Raw genomic sequence first — 18,578 nt, 5'->3', positions numbered from 1 at the left:
AAAGTATATGACAACTATTCTCAGAGTCTTACTGGTGCAAATACATATATGAGAAAATGATTAGCATATGGATCCCTCCAGTTCAAACCTGCTTATTTTCTTATTTCCCTCCCTTGCAAGAACTCCATCAGGTCTGTTCCCATTGCTTAAATAAGAGTACAGTGAGACTGATGAGAATAGCGGACTAGATGTAATGATGATTTCTTACCATATGTTCTTCAGTTCAAAGCTGCTATGGTCGTACGGTATCCAGCGCACTTCAAGTATTTAATTGGCCTCGCTGTACCACCACCCCACCCCCCCCCCCCCCCCCCACACACACACACACACACACCACACCACCACCACGCCCGACCTGCGGTTGCTCTCCTTATTTTTTTATTTCTAACCCTTCCCTCCCTTGAGCTATTTTGGTCTTTTTGTTTCCATTCTCATATATGAGTATGGTAAGACCGCTGAGAATAGCGGACTAGAAGCATCGATAAGAATAATTACCATGTCTTCTGCAGTCTTCAAATCTTTAAGCCCACTGAATGAAGTATCTTTGCTGGCCAACATTGACAGGCCACTAAACACTTTGTCATAACTAACACTCAGATAGAGCAACAGTTGGTTGTACACACTCTGTGCCTCTGAACGTAACAGGCTGCCTAGCTCTACATCTGTTTCTTTCTGGAATTAAAGAGAGACAAATTGTATTGAACTCCATGTACTACTTTGTATTGAAATTCTAACACACAAGTGTCGAAAACGTTGAGTTCCGACCAGTGGAACCGACTATCATTCAACATTGAAAAGTGAAAACAAATGCGTAGAAAATCTAGACATTTACGCTAGAGAATGTGTTAGGAATAAGACTTGATCCCGGGAATCCCAATAGTTTGTAGTGGGTCCCAAAGTTTTGAAGCCCTCCATCAATACAAGTAGAGCGAGTCCTGGGAAAAGGAACAATGATCACTAAGGTAAGATGAATAGCGCATTTCCGAGATGTCGTGACCAAGTGCATCATACAGCGAGCATACGAGAGAGATACACTTGGGGGAACGAAGTATAACTAAAGAGCTGCGTTGTTGAGAAGTTTAGTATTTGACAGGCGACTGAACACTATATAATTTTTTTAAACCAAAGCTAAAGATTTTCAAGAAAGCTTTTATATTTACGACATTGGTTACGACATCTCGGTTATGGGCTATTGCTTTTTTGATCCTGTTGTTTCTAACCTGTACATAGCCTAATGCCTTTTCCAGTTCACTTGGTGAACACGTCCTGACCAGGAAGGAGAAGACGTACTTGAAGTTTTCTAACAGCATCTCTCGTCGGCTCACGTTCAGTTCTTTGGCGAGCAGACGAAGAACAGTAGATGAGGATGGAGTTGCTTTCTTGACCAGGTGTGGGATGATGAACCGAAGAGTAGGCTGACAAAATAATAACAAGGCAATGAGGAGTAAATGAATAACCCAAGGACGAAATGGTATATTGACAGACAGACAAGACAGACAGACAAGACAGACAGACAAGACAGACAGACAAGACAGACAGACAGAACAGACAGACAGACAAGACAGACAAGACAGACAAGACAGACAGAACAGACAAAGTTGAAAGACAGACAGATGTAAGGCCAAACTGGTAAACAAAGTAGTAATCCAAATATTGTTTTCCATTCATCTCTCGTACCATTAAGAAGGTCTGTATGTCCCTGTAGTCAAACACGTTAGCCACTTCAGTGATGATATCCATTGACTTCTTGGCAGAAGGGTTGCTTGACTGGATATCGTGTATTGTATTAACTACAAACTTACAGATATCTTGCTTGAAGTCACAGAACACCTCTTTCATCGGTTTACCACGACACTGAGCGATTTCTTGAATCTGACAAAAGTGGGTTCAAAAGGATATATTTTGAATAAATTATGATTCATGAATAATAGCGCAGCGCAACCGTGACGTCATAAAAACGAAGACAAAGGCGAAATTCGGACAAACAAATTACAAGTTTACTTTCAGCAGATAATTTTGACAGCCGATCGCAGTTGATCTTAGTTTACATGGGTTATTATTATAACTTTAAGTAAAAATAATAAAATCGGTTCGTATAATCCTCGTAGCGGTTAAACAGAATGCAATGTTTGTCCGAATCTTTAAGCTATTTTTAGAATCAGTGCGCTGCGCTATTGTTATAATTTGATTTTTTTTCTGACAACACTTCTCAATTTCAACAGGCAAATAACAGCTTTAGCCTTGATAAACTTTAATAAGCCTTGATAAGCTTTGATCTCCCCCTAGTCATTATGGATAACCCCCAACACACCCCACTCCAATCCACTCTGCCACGTGGTCCCTCCGTGACTTTGTGACTAATAATCGTACCTGTTCAAAAGCTTTAGCCTTGATAAGCTTTGACTCAGCAGTAAGACTCTTCAACAGACTGATAATAACCACTAATAAGAGCTCTCCTTCAGCAGTTCTACCCAGCTGCCCTATGGTCATCACTACTGTCTCCTGCAGTCTTATATTAACCCTTCCCTCGCGACCTCTGGCTCTGTGAGTCGATGCATCATTGAAGGCTTTCTTTAGCTTTGCCATGATACTAAGAGGTGGGCTTCCTGTGCTGGAGGATGAGCCAGGCTTGGTGACGTAGGAAATGACTTTGCTGCGACGGTAAAGATGTAATCAGTAAATTGATTAAGATTTAACTACGCTAATTCATTAGTCTTAATGCCAAGTGGAAAGGTCACTGTCCATTATTCCTTTCTTTCCCTCATTCATCCGTCCGTCCGTCGGTTCGTTCTTTGTTCATTCGTTCGTTCACTCAACAGACACCAACTTTAAATGACTAGATTTTTTTTTAAAAATCATGTATGAATTATTTCTGTCCGCTACTAACTTAAAAACATTTAACCAACCTAAAAGCAAGTCTGACACGATAATCAGGATCCTCAATCAGATCACAACAGGTAGCAGTCACAATACAGCTGTGTGCTGAGGTATCCGGAGTCACAGCCAGATGGGTGCACATTCTCTGAATACTACTGATAAAGGCAAGCTTGACAGAGGAGCTAACGTTAGGAGACAGGAGATGAAGGTATGGAGTGAAGACTGCTGCATCAACTACTGCATGAGACTGGTGATGTGGGTCAAAATCTGACAGAATAGACAAGACATGAATAGACAAAAGGTTTACCAAAGCAGTCTTTGAAATTGGGTTTGCATCTGGGACTTCAAAAAAGGTGCTTATCTTAGGATTACTTAACATAAAGATATAAAGAGTATCACTACCCCCCTTCCTGGGATGCTAGTCTGTCCTACTATGGTATTGCCACTTTGACACATTCATTGTTTGATAATACTGTGTTTTCCAATTGTACAACTCCTCCTCCTCCCTCATAACTGACAATTTTGGTTAATTGATTTACCCAGAGGATCATAATCACCTGATGACACACCCATCGCCAGTGGCCTCAAAACCCTACTAACGTATTCCTGGTAATTTTACTTACCACCCTTATCACAAATGGGACAATACAAGCCAATGCATCTCCCCAGAGGAATATCATCACCAGGACACACCCATCGCCTAATAATACTGTGCTCTGTCAGCACACAAGCCAGTGGACCCAACGCCCTGCCAATTTGTTCCTGTATCAAAGGACCAGTAGAGAGAAGCTTCTGTAGATTATCAGGGACTAAAGAATAGGAGAAGGAGCCAAGTGAAGACAGTAGCGTGGGAAGGCATTTAACTGCAAGGACTGTAACTTCATCCGATGCATCTTGCTAAAGAAAATGAAGAGGCTATGTTACTGCAACGTTACCTAACTATTTACCAAAGCATAGCATACCATAGCATAGCAAAATAATTAGTAGGCACACTTGTTTAACTAATTTATGTTTAGGAAATTATGAAAGGAAACAGCATGTGCACAACATGTAGAAAAAGTCCATTTCTGTTACTCAGCCCATATTCACTGCACACACATTAATAAAAGTGTGTCTATGTAGCTCTGAATTTGGGAAGTTAATAAGTTAAAAGGTGGGGTGTTTTCCTGATTTAGATCACATGGATATTCCTCAGGAATTATATAGTTGAGTTACATTGGTATCAAATTATCTCCTTGAGTGTTAGCAGTCAACAAAGAAATAATACTCAACGGATTGACACATGGTTTGAAATGGAAACCCATGCCCAAATTGAATAGACCACTTTAGCTTGAGTATGTTTTGCCCATTTCAGACCATGTGTCAATCCCTAGAGTATTATTTCTTTGTTTAACAGTTTTGCATAAAAAGACACATGAAAAATGACACAACTCAAAGAATCGTAATCTAAAGAGAATGACACATGGTCTGAAATGGGAAAACATTATGTCAAAGCTAAAGAGGCATATTGATCTATATACCATGTAATGTTATTCATTCTAATTTAACTATCATCAGAACTTAACACTTACTAGAGAAAGCATAAAAACTTGACTCCTCCAGGTTGGTGCAACATCTGACATGAACATGGCCAGTAGGTGTAGACAATATCCTTTACATTCAACATCAACATAGGGTTCAAGTGCATTGGTAATGTGAGCCATGTCTTGGACAGACAGACCAAATGAATGAGGAAGATCTGTCCATTGCTGTTCTACCTGGTGAAGAATATAACATAATACCAAAATCCATATCCGCATCAGGACTGGTTTATAACAAGAGACCTACAGAGACCTTACAAACTCTACTCACTATTTTAGTATAATGTATCTAAACATGTATGAGAAGTTTGCATTCTAGCATCACATACTTCCACTACCAGAATCCCTTGCACACTTTGATTATTTTGTTCAGTTATGTAGCAACAACGAGTTGAACTGTTATCATGTTTAAATATGAAATTTTGCTAAGCATGACTTGTAGTGCTAGTAAAATAATGTTATCATGCAAACAGCTCATTCATACCATCCAAAGAATGCAAAATATCTGAATGAAATTTGGAAGTACTTACGTTACAAAGCCAGGGAACTGAAGCAACAAAAACGAGAACTTGTTGCAGCTCAGAAGGCAGGGTTATTGCCTCTGATATATAAAACACTAACATCGCCAAGTGAACAAGCTTCTTGAATGTCTGTGTAATAGTTGCCATGATGACCTGGTCTTGACTTTTCTTATTGGCAATGTTGCTAAGATATTGTAGCATGGATTTCAAGAGAGAGAGAAGACTCTTGATGCGAATATTTGTCATGTGACCTGCGGGGGAAAATAATTTGTCAATAGTGGGAATCTTTCTGGTTTACAGCACATTGGTGGTCTTACTCAGTGTTTGGCAACCATTTGAAGCAGATGAGTTTCAAAGAAGTTTATCAGCTGGTTTCTATCAGATGATCAAAATCCAGTAATATACCTAATTTGTCTTGGTGCAAGGTTTTCCCATTACAGACCATGTGTTTTTCCTAAGCATATAATTTCTTTTATTGGTAACCACTGCACATGAGAAGACACAAGAAATCCTTGGATACAACTCAAACAAAGGGTCTTCATCTCTAGGGAATGACACATGAGCTAAAATGGGTAATTATTGTACCAAAACTATAATTAACTCTATTGGTGAGACGTTTGACAATGATTGCAAGTACATATGTAGTCTTCCGGTAACAGCAAAAATAAAGGTCAGTCATCAAAATGTTTAATCCAACCTCTCAAGGATTCGTTGCATCTTGCCACCACCTCCATAGCTATTCTTATTCCTTCCAAGCTCGTGCAAGTGTAATCCTTGGAAAACAAGATATTTAGTTTACACAGTTGAATCAGGGTAATGTTGGCAATAAACTTTCTAATCAATCATGCCCTCAATGGGTCATCCAAGAGGCACAACCCATGCTGAACATTCTTGGTTTTTTGTATGTTTGAAGCTTTCATTACAATTTTCTGACATTCTAGCTCTTAAGATTGACCATCTATAAAACACCATTACCTAGAATTCCCAATGGAGCACAGATTAGAGGACAAAAAGAATTACCCTCCCCAGCAATGGACTACTTCAATGATACTGTACAGTGGCCATCTTGTATCGCAAGGCATCATGGGTCATCCAGGGGGCAAATAGGGCTTTGTTACAGTAATGATGTTGATTGATATCAAGTTGATTGATATCAACAGCTCACCACAAGAGAAAACAAAAACGATGAACTTAGACAACACATTGATCAAACACACGAAACTCTATATATTTTCAGTCATCTTTGTTTTATTTTGCCCCCTGGCAAGATGGCCGCCGCATCGTCAAAGTAGTCTATAAAATTACATCATTTTTCTGCCTTCAATTTGAGTTGCTCTGGAGACTCCTACTGTACAATAAGTTTTTAAATTCTGACATTAATGTTTTTCTCACCAACACATCAGGATTATTGAGCACTTTTTCTGTGATGTCTTTTGCCAGACTGTCTATCTTATGGCTAAGAGATGACAGCACAAAGGACTCTTGAGATTTTACAATGTCTTGTCCCTTGGTTCTCATTTCTGTTTTGGAAGCTTCCTTCTTTCTGTGTTGAATAGAGAGGCTTGTTCTTGCCTTCTTGTGAGGAACTACAGGACTTGAGAAAAATATGAAAAACAATCACCAACACTTGGCTGACACATCACAAGCACTTTACCAACATTGGTCTATGATCATAGACTGATTAAATAATTCTCGGAAGAATGACAGCAGGAAGCAAATACTGATCATGAATAACAGCCAACCCTGTACTAATTAGCATTAGTTAAATAATTCCAAAGCTCTGACATCACATGTACTGTAAGTACAGCACGTGTTGTAAAAACGAAGTGGGTCAAATTGGCATTGCAGTGCATTGTTTGACTGTTTTAGGGGACTTGCAAGATGGCATCTATTTCATCAACTAAAACAGTCCCACAATGCACTGCAATGCTGACTCAACCCACTCTTTTCCTCTAACTCGGAATGACTAATATAGCCAACACCATTAACCTATAATCTTAAAAAGCAGGCCAACAGGGAAGAAAGAAAGGCTTACCTAGATATCTGTGTTGATGTTGTACTAAAATCTTGAGCCATCTCAGTCATTGGATTCTATGAAAAGCATGATAAAAAGTATTACATTGCATCTGCTATTGATTGCTGGATTTCAATCATTACCAACTGAAAATAATTAACCAAAAGACAAGCATGGGCATGTTGGCTGATAAAGATTCCTCATTAGCATCACTTTGTCATACCACCAACGTGACTGCTATGTCTTTGTGATTTATTTAACAGTCTTAGGGATGGTTGCAAGCCATGAATAGTATTCCATAAAAGGATCTATTGGTGCAATAAACCCAGGTTTACTGCAAGGAAGGTGAGTACCAACACCCTACCTACAACCTACCAACTTGCTATGTTGCATATTTTAACTACAGTACCTTGTCTTTGCTTGCTCGTTTTAACTCTTCCTTGGCTGCTTGGCAAAGGCATCCAACCATATACTACAAATTAAAAGGCAACCACTGAACAATAATATTTACTATATTATTCTAGTACATGACATTTGACACAATTTACTGTTTTAATATTTCTTACCACGTTACTCCTTTAAGTAATATACCAAATTATTTCCTTTTGTTCTCCATTTAATGCTTGAAAAGGTACATCAATATGAATTAAATAAATTTCAATTAAATGATCTCAAATTCTCATTTCAAGGATATTAAGTTCTTTTGATCGAGTTTCATCCAATTAATGTATCTTCACCTGCAGTTGATGAGTTGACCAGTTAATGTATCTCCATTTAATGCTTGACAAGGTACATCAATATGTTATTGAATTAAATAAATTCAAACAAATAATCTCGATTTCTCATTTCAAACTATGTGGTATTCTCTTTTACGAGTATTAAGATCTTTTGATCGAGTTTCATCCAATTAACGTATGTGTACCAGTTGATGAGTGTCAATAGTAGACAAAGAAATGATACTCAAGGGAACAATATACCTGCTGATCTTGTTCTTGACCAATATGATTCAACAATGCTTTGTTGATGTTATCTCTAAGTTGATGGCTCTTATCAGCTGAACAGAAGTAGTTATCAGGAACATGGATGTAAATGAACTTGATGACTTCACAAACTGACAACTATAATAAATTAACCATGATTAAGACCTTAGTTTTCACTTGAAATGCAAGATATCTTACCCTTGGGTCCAAATGTTATTCATTCTCAACCCAGCAAAAAAAAAAACAAGTCAAACTATTTGAAAAACCAGGTAAAATGTTGGGTTCATTTGTCATGCCAATATTTCATGACACAAAAACATGCCAAGACTCTGAGAATAAAAGTCGGCTGAGTGTTGGGGAATTGATGAGACTGTTATTTGGGTCCTTACCTCACCATTTACCCCAGTTTCAAAAACTCATTGATTATAAGTCATGCATGTAATACCTTAAGTTTCAAAGTCCTTAAATTTCCAAGCCCTCCTGAAGTCAGTATTTCACAAAGAAGTACAAAGAAATGGTTCATGTGCCAGGAAGGTAGTACAAACACTGGTATTCGTGGCAATGGTTCACACCATGTTGAGTCAGATGGGGGAGCATATCTTGCTTTACCAACAAGTGTCCTCTGAAAGAGGTTATCTAGACATGTTGCAAGTGCATCCTCCATGGGGCATACCTTATAGCTGTGGGATACACAAACATTAGGATATTCCTTTTTAACTTTGAGTGCAATGTTTTCAAATTTCAGACCATGTGTCATTCCCTAGAGTATCATTTCTTTGTTTAGGGGCTGCATATGAGAAGACACATGAATATCGATACAACTCAAAAAGGGAAATTTCTCCCCAAGAGAATGAATCTTGGTCCGATATGGGAAAACATTAGCTCCAAGCCGAAGAATAAATAATGACATTATTTATTAATACCCCTGTGCCTTATGAACACAAATTAATTCCCCACCCTTCCCCTCTAAATCAGGTCCTGTGAGATTTCTAGGTGCCCCAGCATTCCTCTCACTTTAGCTTTTTTTCTACACATTGTTGTTTAACACATTCTATGTGTTTAACAGTAGAATGTTGTATGAGAATACATGTTGTATCAGCAGTAGAAATAGATAGAAAATAAGTAAGTGCTGGAGCCTGGAAAAACATTTACAGGCTTAGAACTGGATTTGAACTCATGACCTTTGTGATAACGGTGCAACGCTCAAACCACCTAAGCCATGTATGCCACAGGGGTAGACTACAGGACATGCGATAGTAGAATATTGTGGCCTTACCTTGGAAGTTCTTTACAATCTCCAGAACCAACCATCCCAACAATTACACACAAACTCTTGATAAACTGATCTAGAACAGGTTGCTGTGGTAGACCAGTGTGAGTGAGAAGATCTGTGATTATCTGCAGGGAAAACTGAATAACAAAAACACAATGAGAAATAAATCAATTTAGCATGAATGGAATAGGATGGATGGAAGAATGGAGGGATGGATGGAGGGATGGATGGAAGAATGGATGAATGAATATGATGGGATAAATGGATAGTTGGATGGTATAGATGAGGGCATGGAATTGGATGGATGGGTTAAGGGTGGGTGGATGGATGGATGGGTGTATGGATGGATGGGTGGATGAATGGATGGATGGATGGATGTATGGACGCATAGATGGATAAATGGGTGAATAGGACGGGATGTATTGATGCAATAGATGAACAGAGAGGATGGAAGGACAGAGGCAAAGGGATGAGTGAATTGAGAGAAGCCAGGAAGACATAGACAGAGGAAGAAAGAAAAAAAGGAAAAATGAAGAGAGAAGAACCATCCAGCATTTTACTGATTGCTGATTGCCGTTACATATACATTCATTTATCTATTCTACATCTACCTGTTTAATGATGCAGATTCCTGTTCTCAGCATTGTGCTGCATATTCTCCACAGAAGATTGACATGCATGTTTGCGTAATGACAGACATCACCAACCACTTGGCATACTATTTGACTAAACATAAAAACAGTCATCAGTATCCCTTGACAAGGTGTGTCAGCATTTATTTGGGATTGCCTGCAGGCTGGTGTTGCACAATAGGACACAAGGTCCTCTTCTAGGTACATTTCTTCAATTTCCAACCCCTTTAAAATCCCCATCCCCATACCACAATCAACCCATTAAGAAATCATTAGTAAAGGCCAGACACTGATGGTGGTCACTGCCAGGGTATGTCTTCAGTGGTTCTTGTACGTCCCTCTGATGCAGGGTGAGGTTGTAAGTATTCACCTACTTCAAAACAGGTTGTCAGAGCCAAAGGAGATAAGTGATACAGTACAGCAGTAGGTCATTCCAATAATGGAAGGAGTCATATGCATAAATACAGTATATTAAATACTAATCAATCAAGGTGCTTAAAATGGCTTTGTCAACTGCAAGCAACACTGAATATCTCAACATTAAGCTCTGTATTTTCTTCACAAGAATAAAAATAAGAAATATCAGTCATTCCTGATATTCCTGAAACTTTAAATGCCTTAACTCCTATTGCTCATTGCCTAAAGCCTATTATTCTGGACTCCGATGACCTTTATTAAAATAAGTATACATTTAAGCCATTCAGCAAAGAAGTGCATATGGCAGTCACCTTATGCCTTCATGGATAAATGAGAAATCCTCTTCATTTCTGATGCAAATCTGTCTTTTTGTAAATGTAACTTGTTCTTGGTTTTCAAGGCCAGTCTAAAATCAAAGCAAATACTTATTAAAATCAGTCAGTCAGCAAGTCATCCTTTTGATCCTTAAATCATTAATTTATTTATCAGTTCATTTACTTTATTTATTCAGTCAGTCAGTCATCATCCATCCATTAATCAACCCTTCATTCATTTATCCACATCCGGCCTTGCACCCTTGCATCCTTCCTTCCTTCCGTCCCTCCCCCCCCCCCCCTCCCTCCCTCCCTCCCATCCATCCCTTTAGACAGTCAGCCAGTCAGGCTATCCTCATGTGTTCACTACAATCCATCATGTACATGTGTTCATTACAAGAGCTTTAAACTAACCCTTGGTAACACATCATTGATGTCAAAAAACTGGAAATGATCAAGAAAAAGAGGAAGATCACTGTCATCCATTTCTGTGTTTCCAAAATATGCATCCTCTATCACCACAAGATCTGATAAAGAACAAAACAATGTGAATGATTCTATCCAAAAATTACTAAAATTAATCCAGAGAAACACAAACCTATAAATCACAGTAATGTACAATCACTGGGACTGAGGCAGTGAATAATAAGACAAATGCAAAGACAGAACCATGGATAGTGTGGAGACAATTTAATGACAAGAACAGAGCAACTAATACACTGCATACTGTAGCTAATGTTCAGGAGTTGGTTGTATGAATCCTGAAAAAGCACTATCCACCAGATGCTTGCTTTATCCAGTGGATAAACTAGAATCAGATGGCAAGATTTGGAAGCTTGGAGGGAATTATTCCTAGCCACTGGATCCTATTCTATGAATAAAAACTATTTGCTGGATTATGCTTTTATCAGCAGGATATCACTTATTTGGTGGATAACTTATTCAGGGCTTGCACTACCAGCTCTAGAATACAGATATGAATAGATTTATTGCAATGGAGAGATTCTAAAAGAATCATGAGTGGAATGAGAAAGGCTAAGGAAAATAAAAGGAAAGGAAATTAAAGACCAGAAAAAAGGAAAGAAAAAAGGAAAGAAAGAGAATGGAAAAGGAAAAGGAATCCAAAGAAAAGAAATGCAATGCAATTAATAGGAAAGGAAAATATCAATAGAAGGGACTACAATGAAAAGTTTTATAATCAAGAGAAGTACAGCAACAAGGAGCAAGGTATTGATATACTGAATGTTAAGTAAAAAAGTAAAGTACCTATATTTAACGTCGGTAGTTCCTTCAGTTGAAATTCAACTGCTATCAATGGAAGCCGACGGTGCACACTTTACCCCCTCTCTCCATCAGTGCTCTGTTTTAAGAGTATTTAAAGCTGAAGCTACACGGATTAGAGAGCAGTCGAAACAGACGTGGAGATCCTAAGGATCGAACCGTGGACCTCAAGCTCAGAAGGTCGCGCACTAACCAACTGAGCTACGCCTGCTCACGAACCTGTAGGAACAGGTTGTAAATCTCTAGTAATATTTTGTTTCTAACCTCTCAGTAGTATTACTATCTCTGAAAGTATCCTGCGATAGAATACAAGATCTTTGATTTTGACAAGCTGAAAATAAAATGAGGATTGATTAGGGTATATTAATAACCACTGTCAAAATCAATGCCATTGCCATCATCAAGACATTATTAAATAAGATCTTACTTGACATATTGAAAGAAAAGATGCAATAGATTTATTATGCAGTGAACTACATCCTGGTTCTGCTAGAACCCTAAGAATCCTCGAAAGAACCCAGACTGTGAAGGCTGAAAAAGTGAAGAAAAAAATGCAACTAAATGACTTAACACATATATATCAAACATGACAACAATCTAAAGGCCGGTTTAGACGGTACAATTTTCCTACAACTATTGTATACAACACACTCGCATCTGTCGTAGGCGAGTCTTAGGCTTGATTTACACGCTACGACTCAAGTTGTAGGATGGCGCGAGCCTGTTGTATACGATAGTTGTAGGCGAAAATCGTACTGTCTAAACCGGCCTTAACTGAAAATTTAATAAGATAATATTTCACAACCATCATTCCAAGTGATGGGCTTTTTCTAGGTTCACACCACTACCGCTACTTAAATCTAAGTACAATATTAAACCACACAACATTCACCTAACAGTATATTGCATTAGGTCAAGGAAAGGAAGCCTGATAATGGCATGGACATTTCAAAGCCTGGAGGACTAGTGGACTACAGGGTGCAGATATACTCGTAATATATCAGACCAAATGTTTGCATACTCTTGCAAAAAATAACATTAACTACATGTATACACTAAACACTGCAGTCTGGCATTCTTTATGCAACATAGCTTGCATTTTAGTCCTCCCCCCACCCCCTAACCACTTTACTGAAAATCATGCTTCTATGATACAGTATGTCTGTTTTGAAATAAGGATTTAATGTGCAGTAACTCAAAAAAAAACATTGTCAACACGAATGCTTTAATGTTTTCAGGATAAAATACGAAAAACCACATTTCCAACTCATAGGTCACTTCTCATATTCCAATCTAAAAGGAAACTATGTTGTTTGGCTGTGAATATAATACAATTTGCAGCGTGCTACTTGGTCTTAGATTTCAGATCTCCACCCAAAAACGTTTTTTGAAATAGGTGTATACAGTTCAGTTGAGCATCAAACCACTAACCCAGGCCTGAACTACACAGTCGTGAGATTTAGCAATGCACTTGCTTGCCATGCAGCAATGCCGCAGAATTTAAAATCAATATACAGTGTTGTACTCCTGCCTTCTTACCCTTGGATGTTTCAGAAGTATATGGGATACTTTTAACATTATCTCCAATCTGAGGGAAGTTCTCTGTGGGTACCCTGTGGACTACACCCACAAAGGACTGTGGGAAGTTATCAATACAAATCTGCAGTAAAGGCCAAAATGATTCTGAATGGGATGGGGTTCCTGTGGTCTTTCTAGAGAGATGAGCTGATACTAGAAAAGAAATAGAAAACAAACAGTAAGTCAATCAGTGCAACCCTACTTCTCTATTCACAAAATCTATCCATTATGCTTCGACTCTTGTAACAGAGGATGGGACAAATTATCCCAACACAGCTAGGCTCCAAATTTAAACTAGGTGAGAGCACAAAGATGAAGTTGGAATTTAGAAGTTGATTTTTAGGTACTCTTCTCACAGGGTAAAATAAAGGTGTCAATCTATATTTTGCTTATACTATTGTTCCTTCCCATGAGGCATTGCAGGGTGAATTTTCAATAGTGGGAGTAAAAATATAATAGAATATCCCACTTGTCTCTTATATTTTCTTGTAAAGTCACACGGGGAGGTACCCCCTACGGTGGTACATGTACTTGCCACCAAACAGGTTATGGTTTTCAGCATTTCTACTCTGGAACAGTGTATATAAAATCGAGCTCACTCTGGAACAGGGTATATGAAATCACGCTCTCTCCTCTCTGGAACAGGGTTTTCAGCGATCTTGCTCTGGAACAGGGCATGAATTTCAGCGATTTTTACTCTGAAACAGGGTGAGGGTTCAGAGGGCTCAGCGGCACATCCATACCCTTAATGGACAAGAGTACCCACCCCCCCCCCCCCGGGTAAAGTCACTTGCCTAAAGGCCACTCAAAACCATTGTAAAATTACTAGTACAGTATGTACCTAAAAATGTACACTTACATAAGTCCAGGTCAGTCACAGTATTCTCAATCAGAGTACCAAGAATGGCTCCCATCTCTTTGGCTGACATTGCATGCTCTTGTGTGTTTAAACTACGAATCATCAATAGAAAATTAAACAACAACAATATATAGGGCCATGCGATAGCATTACACCTTTAAATTATTATGCTGAAATTTACATATCAGTATTTTTCCGGAAATCACTCTTCCCATGATCTTAAACTTTGCTTTTACAATCAGAAGCGACTCTCACCTTTCAAGATCTTTATTGTCTTGCAGTTTTGCAAATATCTGAGCCAGTTTCTGGCTCATCAAGCTCGTGGAAGCCGTATTGCCAGCCATGGTAATAACTGGGACTTGTTGTACTGCAGCTGTTGTTGTTGTTTTCAAATACAAACTACGTAATAGCCATCAATTATCGTCAAACAACCTCGATCTGCACGCCCTGATATGTGCAGTTTGAAGCTGATACCTCGTGTTTGATGCCTAGCTATTCTTTCACAGAATAATTTGGGTTCAAAAAGCAAATATTTTGAATCAAAAATCTGTCAACTTCGCAAGAAACAACTTTGGCGGGCTTCAACATGTGACTCATGGCATAAACCGCTGACCGATAGAGTCGTCTTCCCACTTTGGGCTTCCTGTGGATTCGTACTGGGGGAGGGATTTATCATTAAAAATGCTACATTTTTTGGAGGGTCAAGCCTATCATATGTTCAAAACTGTTATGTTGTCTTGTTGACGTAATAGGAGGGTCATGTACTTCTTCCTGAGAAAAGAATGAGGGCTACAATATATATTTTTCAAAGTTTACTGCAAATCCCCCAGGTCTGCCCCTCCCCTCCCCTCCCCTAATAAAAAACGTAGCTTCCCTAACGTAGACAATGAATGTATCAAACCCTGAAACAACCTCTGGCTGATCAAATAAAGGGCGCGGCTAACTAACAGATTGAATTGAAAATTGATTGTGTATGTTGGGTTTTGTAGAGAAAGAAAAACCGGAAGAAAATCCCCCTAATCAAGGGAAAGACCCAACAAACTCAGTAGAAACGTATATACTATTTCGGGGGGAGGGGTGGGGGAATATTATCAATAAAGGAGAAGGAAGATCAGAATGGACCTTAATTGATTGGGGGGGGGGGGGGGAGGGGGATTGATCGATAAAGGGACTATCTAAATCCTTCCCTCTGAAATATAAATCCAGTTTAAGAGACAAATATATGCTAGCTCATGGTAAATACAACAATCGTGCAGTGCATTCCGTGATTTTTTGTCTTTTCGGATTAAATCAAACTGTATGTGTAAATTAAAAGCTGAAGTAGTTACAGGCGGGCCATGAAATGGTTACGCTACAACTGAAGACATGTCATCCAATCAAAACGCTTGAATATCAAAGACCATTTGAAAGCCGCGCGAGAAGAAATATGTTTCCCGCCCACACAATATATTTGACTCTAATACTTTAATTTTAAATTCTAAAGGGTTTTATCTACCGCTAATTGCTTGCTGATCAAAGGTTTGCAAGTATTCTGCTGCGTATCAGTTGTTGTAACACAATACAGTCTTTCATTTTCTTGTAAATAATTAATCAATAAGCACTCTTTCCAGTCTTAAGGAAATTAGCGTTTTGATAATAGTCAAAACAAAGCAAAGACGAGCGGATAAAACCAGATAATTACTCCTTAAATGTGTCAGATCACGGAAAGCAACGGGGAAATTGAGAAGGTGTCATGCCTTATGAACTCAATGATAAAACGTGGTGGAATAAGTTTCGCCTAACAAGAAAAAAACAAAACAAACAACCATGAACAACAACAACAACAAAATCTTTTGGGAGTCGATCGCACACCTTATTGTAGGATCAAATTGAATTTGAATTGAAGCTGAAATTTTGCGCGCTGTTACGAACACTTAATATTTTCAGGTCCCTTTATAGCCCCAGAAAAAATTGATAATCTTGGTATTTTTCGAATCTTGTCAATCATGCTAAAACCGTACAGTAAACAAAGAGATACGATTCTTTGTCATTGAGAGTTGAATGCTATTTAGGGTTACGAGGATTTCGTGAATTCGACTCAGTTTAAACTGTTTTGGTAAGTTTTGTTGTCAATAAACTGGCCGCAGGAACTAATAAAGAAATGTCACGCCAATCCTTCTCCTTTTTTCATTTAATAGAGTGTACTTTAAGCAATCCATACAAAATAGGAAAGCCAATTTATAATGAGTGGAAATGCACCTTGCCTCGACTCTCAAATGGTTTCCTCTCTCAACCAATCGGAAAACACAGAAACGCAAACCACCCAATCACAATGCGCAAGATCAGAAGCTATTTAGTAATCACAGCACAGCGTTTCCCACTCCAATTTTGCCCCAAATTGTCGTGAGTTATAATATTACAACTGTTTAAATTGATCCTCTGTTATAATTGTTATAATTACAGTAAAAACAGTTGCGGAGTGTTGCTATGCCTTCACTCCTACTAATCAGTAATTTAACCAGTTAAGTTAATAAAACGCTTTTGAAAATCACCTTTTGGCAGGTACGAAGTAATGTTTGTTTTAACTGAAATCTCAAGTCACTATCAATCGGTATTCTGATTTTATTATAATTTTTAGCATATTTAAGATTGCACTTTGCTTATTATCGTTGAAATTTTAGTATTTTTTAGCAGATTTTGTCCGATAGCTCAAAAATGTGTTTTAAATCTTATTTGTTTGAAATTAGGCAAAATTCTATCGCAATAGGATCCGTTTCGATGACATGAGAGAGCCGGGGTAACCCTGCATATGGTGGTATATTTTATTTCCTTAGTTATAGTTAAAACAGTTGTATACCTATAAGGTCACTCTACCTTCATGTTAATTTACGGGAATCTAGGGAAAGGAGTTTGTTAAAGTCACTTTTAGAATGGTGCAAAATGATACTGAGCGAGTCGAGTTTTATCGTAGTTAGCCGAATTACATTTTCAGACATTCTTGTAGCACGATCATCCCACCCAAAGGAAAAGCTGTTACAACGGAATTACCACCTTCCACCCTATACGCATTTTTAGCTTTTCACCAATAGTTTTAATATCAAAGTACGGTTCGTAATCTTGTACAATCTTCGAATTATACGGCTAAACTACAAACATACGTGTACTGTCAATGTGTGAACCATGTGCAAGTTCTATCTATGAAGAAAGATAAACACGGATTTCGGATGATGTTTTTTTCTCTCTCGAAGTCATAATATAGTCTTAAATAATTCTTTCTTCATTCAAGGTTTGCAAACATTGCATGTACCTGTCGTTTACTTATTTTCGTAATTAAAGCCTTTGAAGTGACAAAAAAATATTTAGTTTCATTTAACATGCAGCATTCATTCTCTATTCAATCCTGTATGCTTTTCTTTCATTTTCAAATCCAATTACACATTCTGTGTGAAAATAATTTCCAATTTCTATGCATTGTTGTTCTTCATATCAGCAAAACAAGACTGTTCTAGAGTTTCACTGATATACAGCAACGCATTATCCTTTCCTCGTGTTGCACACAGACCACGATTTCACCGGCCCTCGAATTTCATTTTCAGATTAGAAAAGTGCAGTAAGTATCGATCTTTCGTTAATGACTTCTATTCGATTGAAATAAAAGTTCAGTGCCCTTGCAATTGTGTTGAATAATCTTTTTATAGGTATTCCTAGGTTCGAGACTCAGTTACGCAAACCAATTGTCGGGCCAGATTCACTTGATTGCGATTCGCGCTACTCAGGAATACATTTCTTTAATAAGTCTTAACTTTTAAAAATATTTGCATTCTGTACCCTTTATGCAGCCCAAATTTTTTTATTATTTTCTTTGTCAGTAATAAATTTACTATTTTACTCTTGCAGTTTGAAACTCAAGCAAGACTTCTTACCTTAATGGCAGTTCGAAAACATTTCACTCGACAAATTCAAAATCAAAAAAAGGAATAACGCGCCTCTACTAACAACAAAATAAACAGTTGTTTACTACATTTTTTCTCTTCTTCTTTGGATTTCCGTCTTTTTAGCTCATTAAATTCAAATAAAAGCTCCTCCAAAAGTGGAGCCGATCAGTTGTAGTTTCGGTCACGAATTTTATTTGAAGATAGTTCCTAACAATATTTCAGCTTCGCTTTCAAAAATGAAATGATATCCTAGATGGCAGTTTGAAAACCGAAATAACAACAGATGCTATAATCTATTCACTATTTACAGAAACTTAAACAACTTGATTAAATACAGC

At 38.0% G+C, this 18,578-nt stretch overlaps 1 protein-coding gene and 1 long non-coding RNA gene across 2 annotated transcripts in view; one reads left to right on the top strand and one right to left on the bottom strand.

The window, feature by feature from the left end:
• Positions 1–14,906, bottom strand: part of LOC116302561 (serine/threonine-protein kinase ATR) — a 57,051-nt gene extending 42,145 nt beyond the window's left edge. Inside the window, exons 1-23 of the mRNA XM_089036332.1 lie at positions 14,582–14,906; positions 14,327–14,418; positions 13,429–13,620; positions 12,317–12,420; positions 12,154–12,220; positions 11,023–11,135; positions 10,606–10,700; positions 9,857–9,971; positions 9,249–9,382; positions 8,418–8,652; positions 7,970–8,110; positions 7,402–7,464; positions 7,014–7,069; positions 6,371–6,572; positions 5,676–5,751; positions 4,988–5,229; positions 4,449–4,634; positions 3,501–3,774; positions 2,907–3,144; positions 2,371–2,653; positions 1,678–1,872; positions 1,221–1,415; positions 496–672 (exon numbers count right to left, since the gene is read on the bottom strand). Of these exons, the coding sequence (XP_088892458.1) occupies positions 496–672; positions 1,221–1,415; positions 1,678–1,872; positions 2,371–2,653; positions 2,907–3,144; positions 3,501–3,774; positions 4,449–4,634; positions 4,988–5,229; positions 5,676–5,751; positions 6,371–6,572; positions 7,014–7,069; positions 7,402–7,464; positions 7,970–8,110; positions 8,418–8,652; positions 9,249–9,382; positions 9,857–9,971; positions 10,606–10,700; positions 11,023–11,135; positions 12,154–12,220; positions 12,317–12,420; positions 13,429–13,620; positions 14,327–14,418; positions 14,582–14,670 (3,564 nt within the window). The 5' untranslated portion in view covers positions 14,671–14,906. The remainder of the gene's footprint in view (positions 1–495; positions 673–1,220; positions 1,416–1,677; positions 1,873–2,370; positions 2,654–2,906; positions 3,145–3,500; positions 3,775–4,448; positions 4,635–4,987; positions 5,230–5,675; positions 5,752–6,370; positions 6,573–7,013; positions 7,070–7,401; positions 7,465–7,969; positions 8,111–8,417; positions 8,653–9,248; positions 9,383–9,856; positions 9,972–10,605; positions 10,701–11,022; positions 11,136–12,153; positions 12,221–12,316; positions 12,421–13,428; positions 13,621–14,326; positions 14,419–14,581) is intronic.
• A 1,632-nt stretch (positions 14,907–16,538) lies between these two features.
• On the top strand, positions 16,539–18,325 carry LOC116302553 (uncharacterized). The gene is made up of 2 exons (XR_004197865.2): positions 16,539–16,708; positions 18,203–18,325. It is a non-coding gene; the product is annotated as an uncharacterized LOC116302553 (long non-coding RNA).
• Positions 18,326–18,578: the final 253 nt, after the last annotated feature.

This window comes from Actinia tenebrosa, unplaced genomic scaffold, assembly GCF_029948245.1.
Source record: "Actinia tenebrosa isolate PJP-AT-01 unplaced genomic scaffold, QUT_ActTen_1.0 PGA_scaffold0__85_contigs__length_37466705, whole genome shotgun sequence".
Lineage (NCBI taxonomy): Eukaryota > Metazoa > Cnidaria > Anthozoa > Actiniaria > Actiniidae > Actinia > Actinia tenebrosa.
This window is presented reverse-complemented; position numbering and strand designations above follow the sequence as displayed.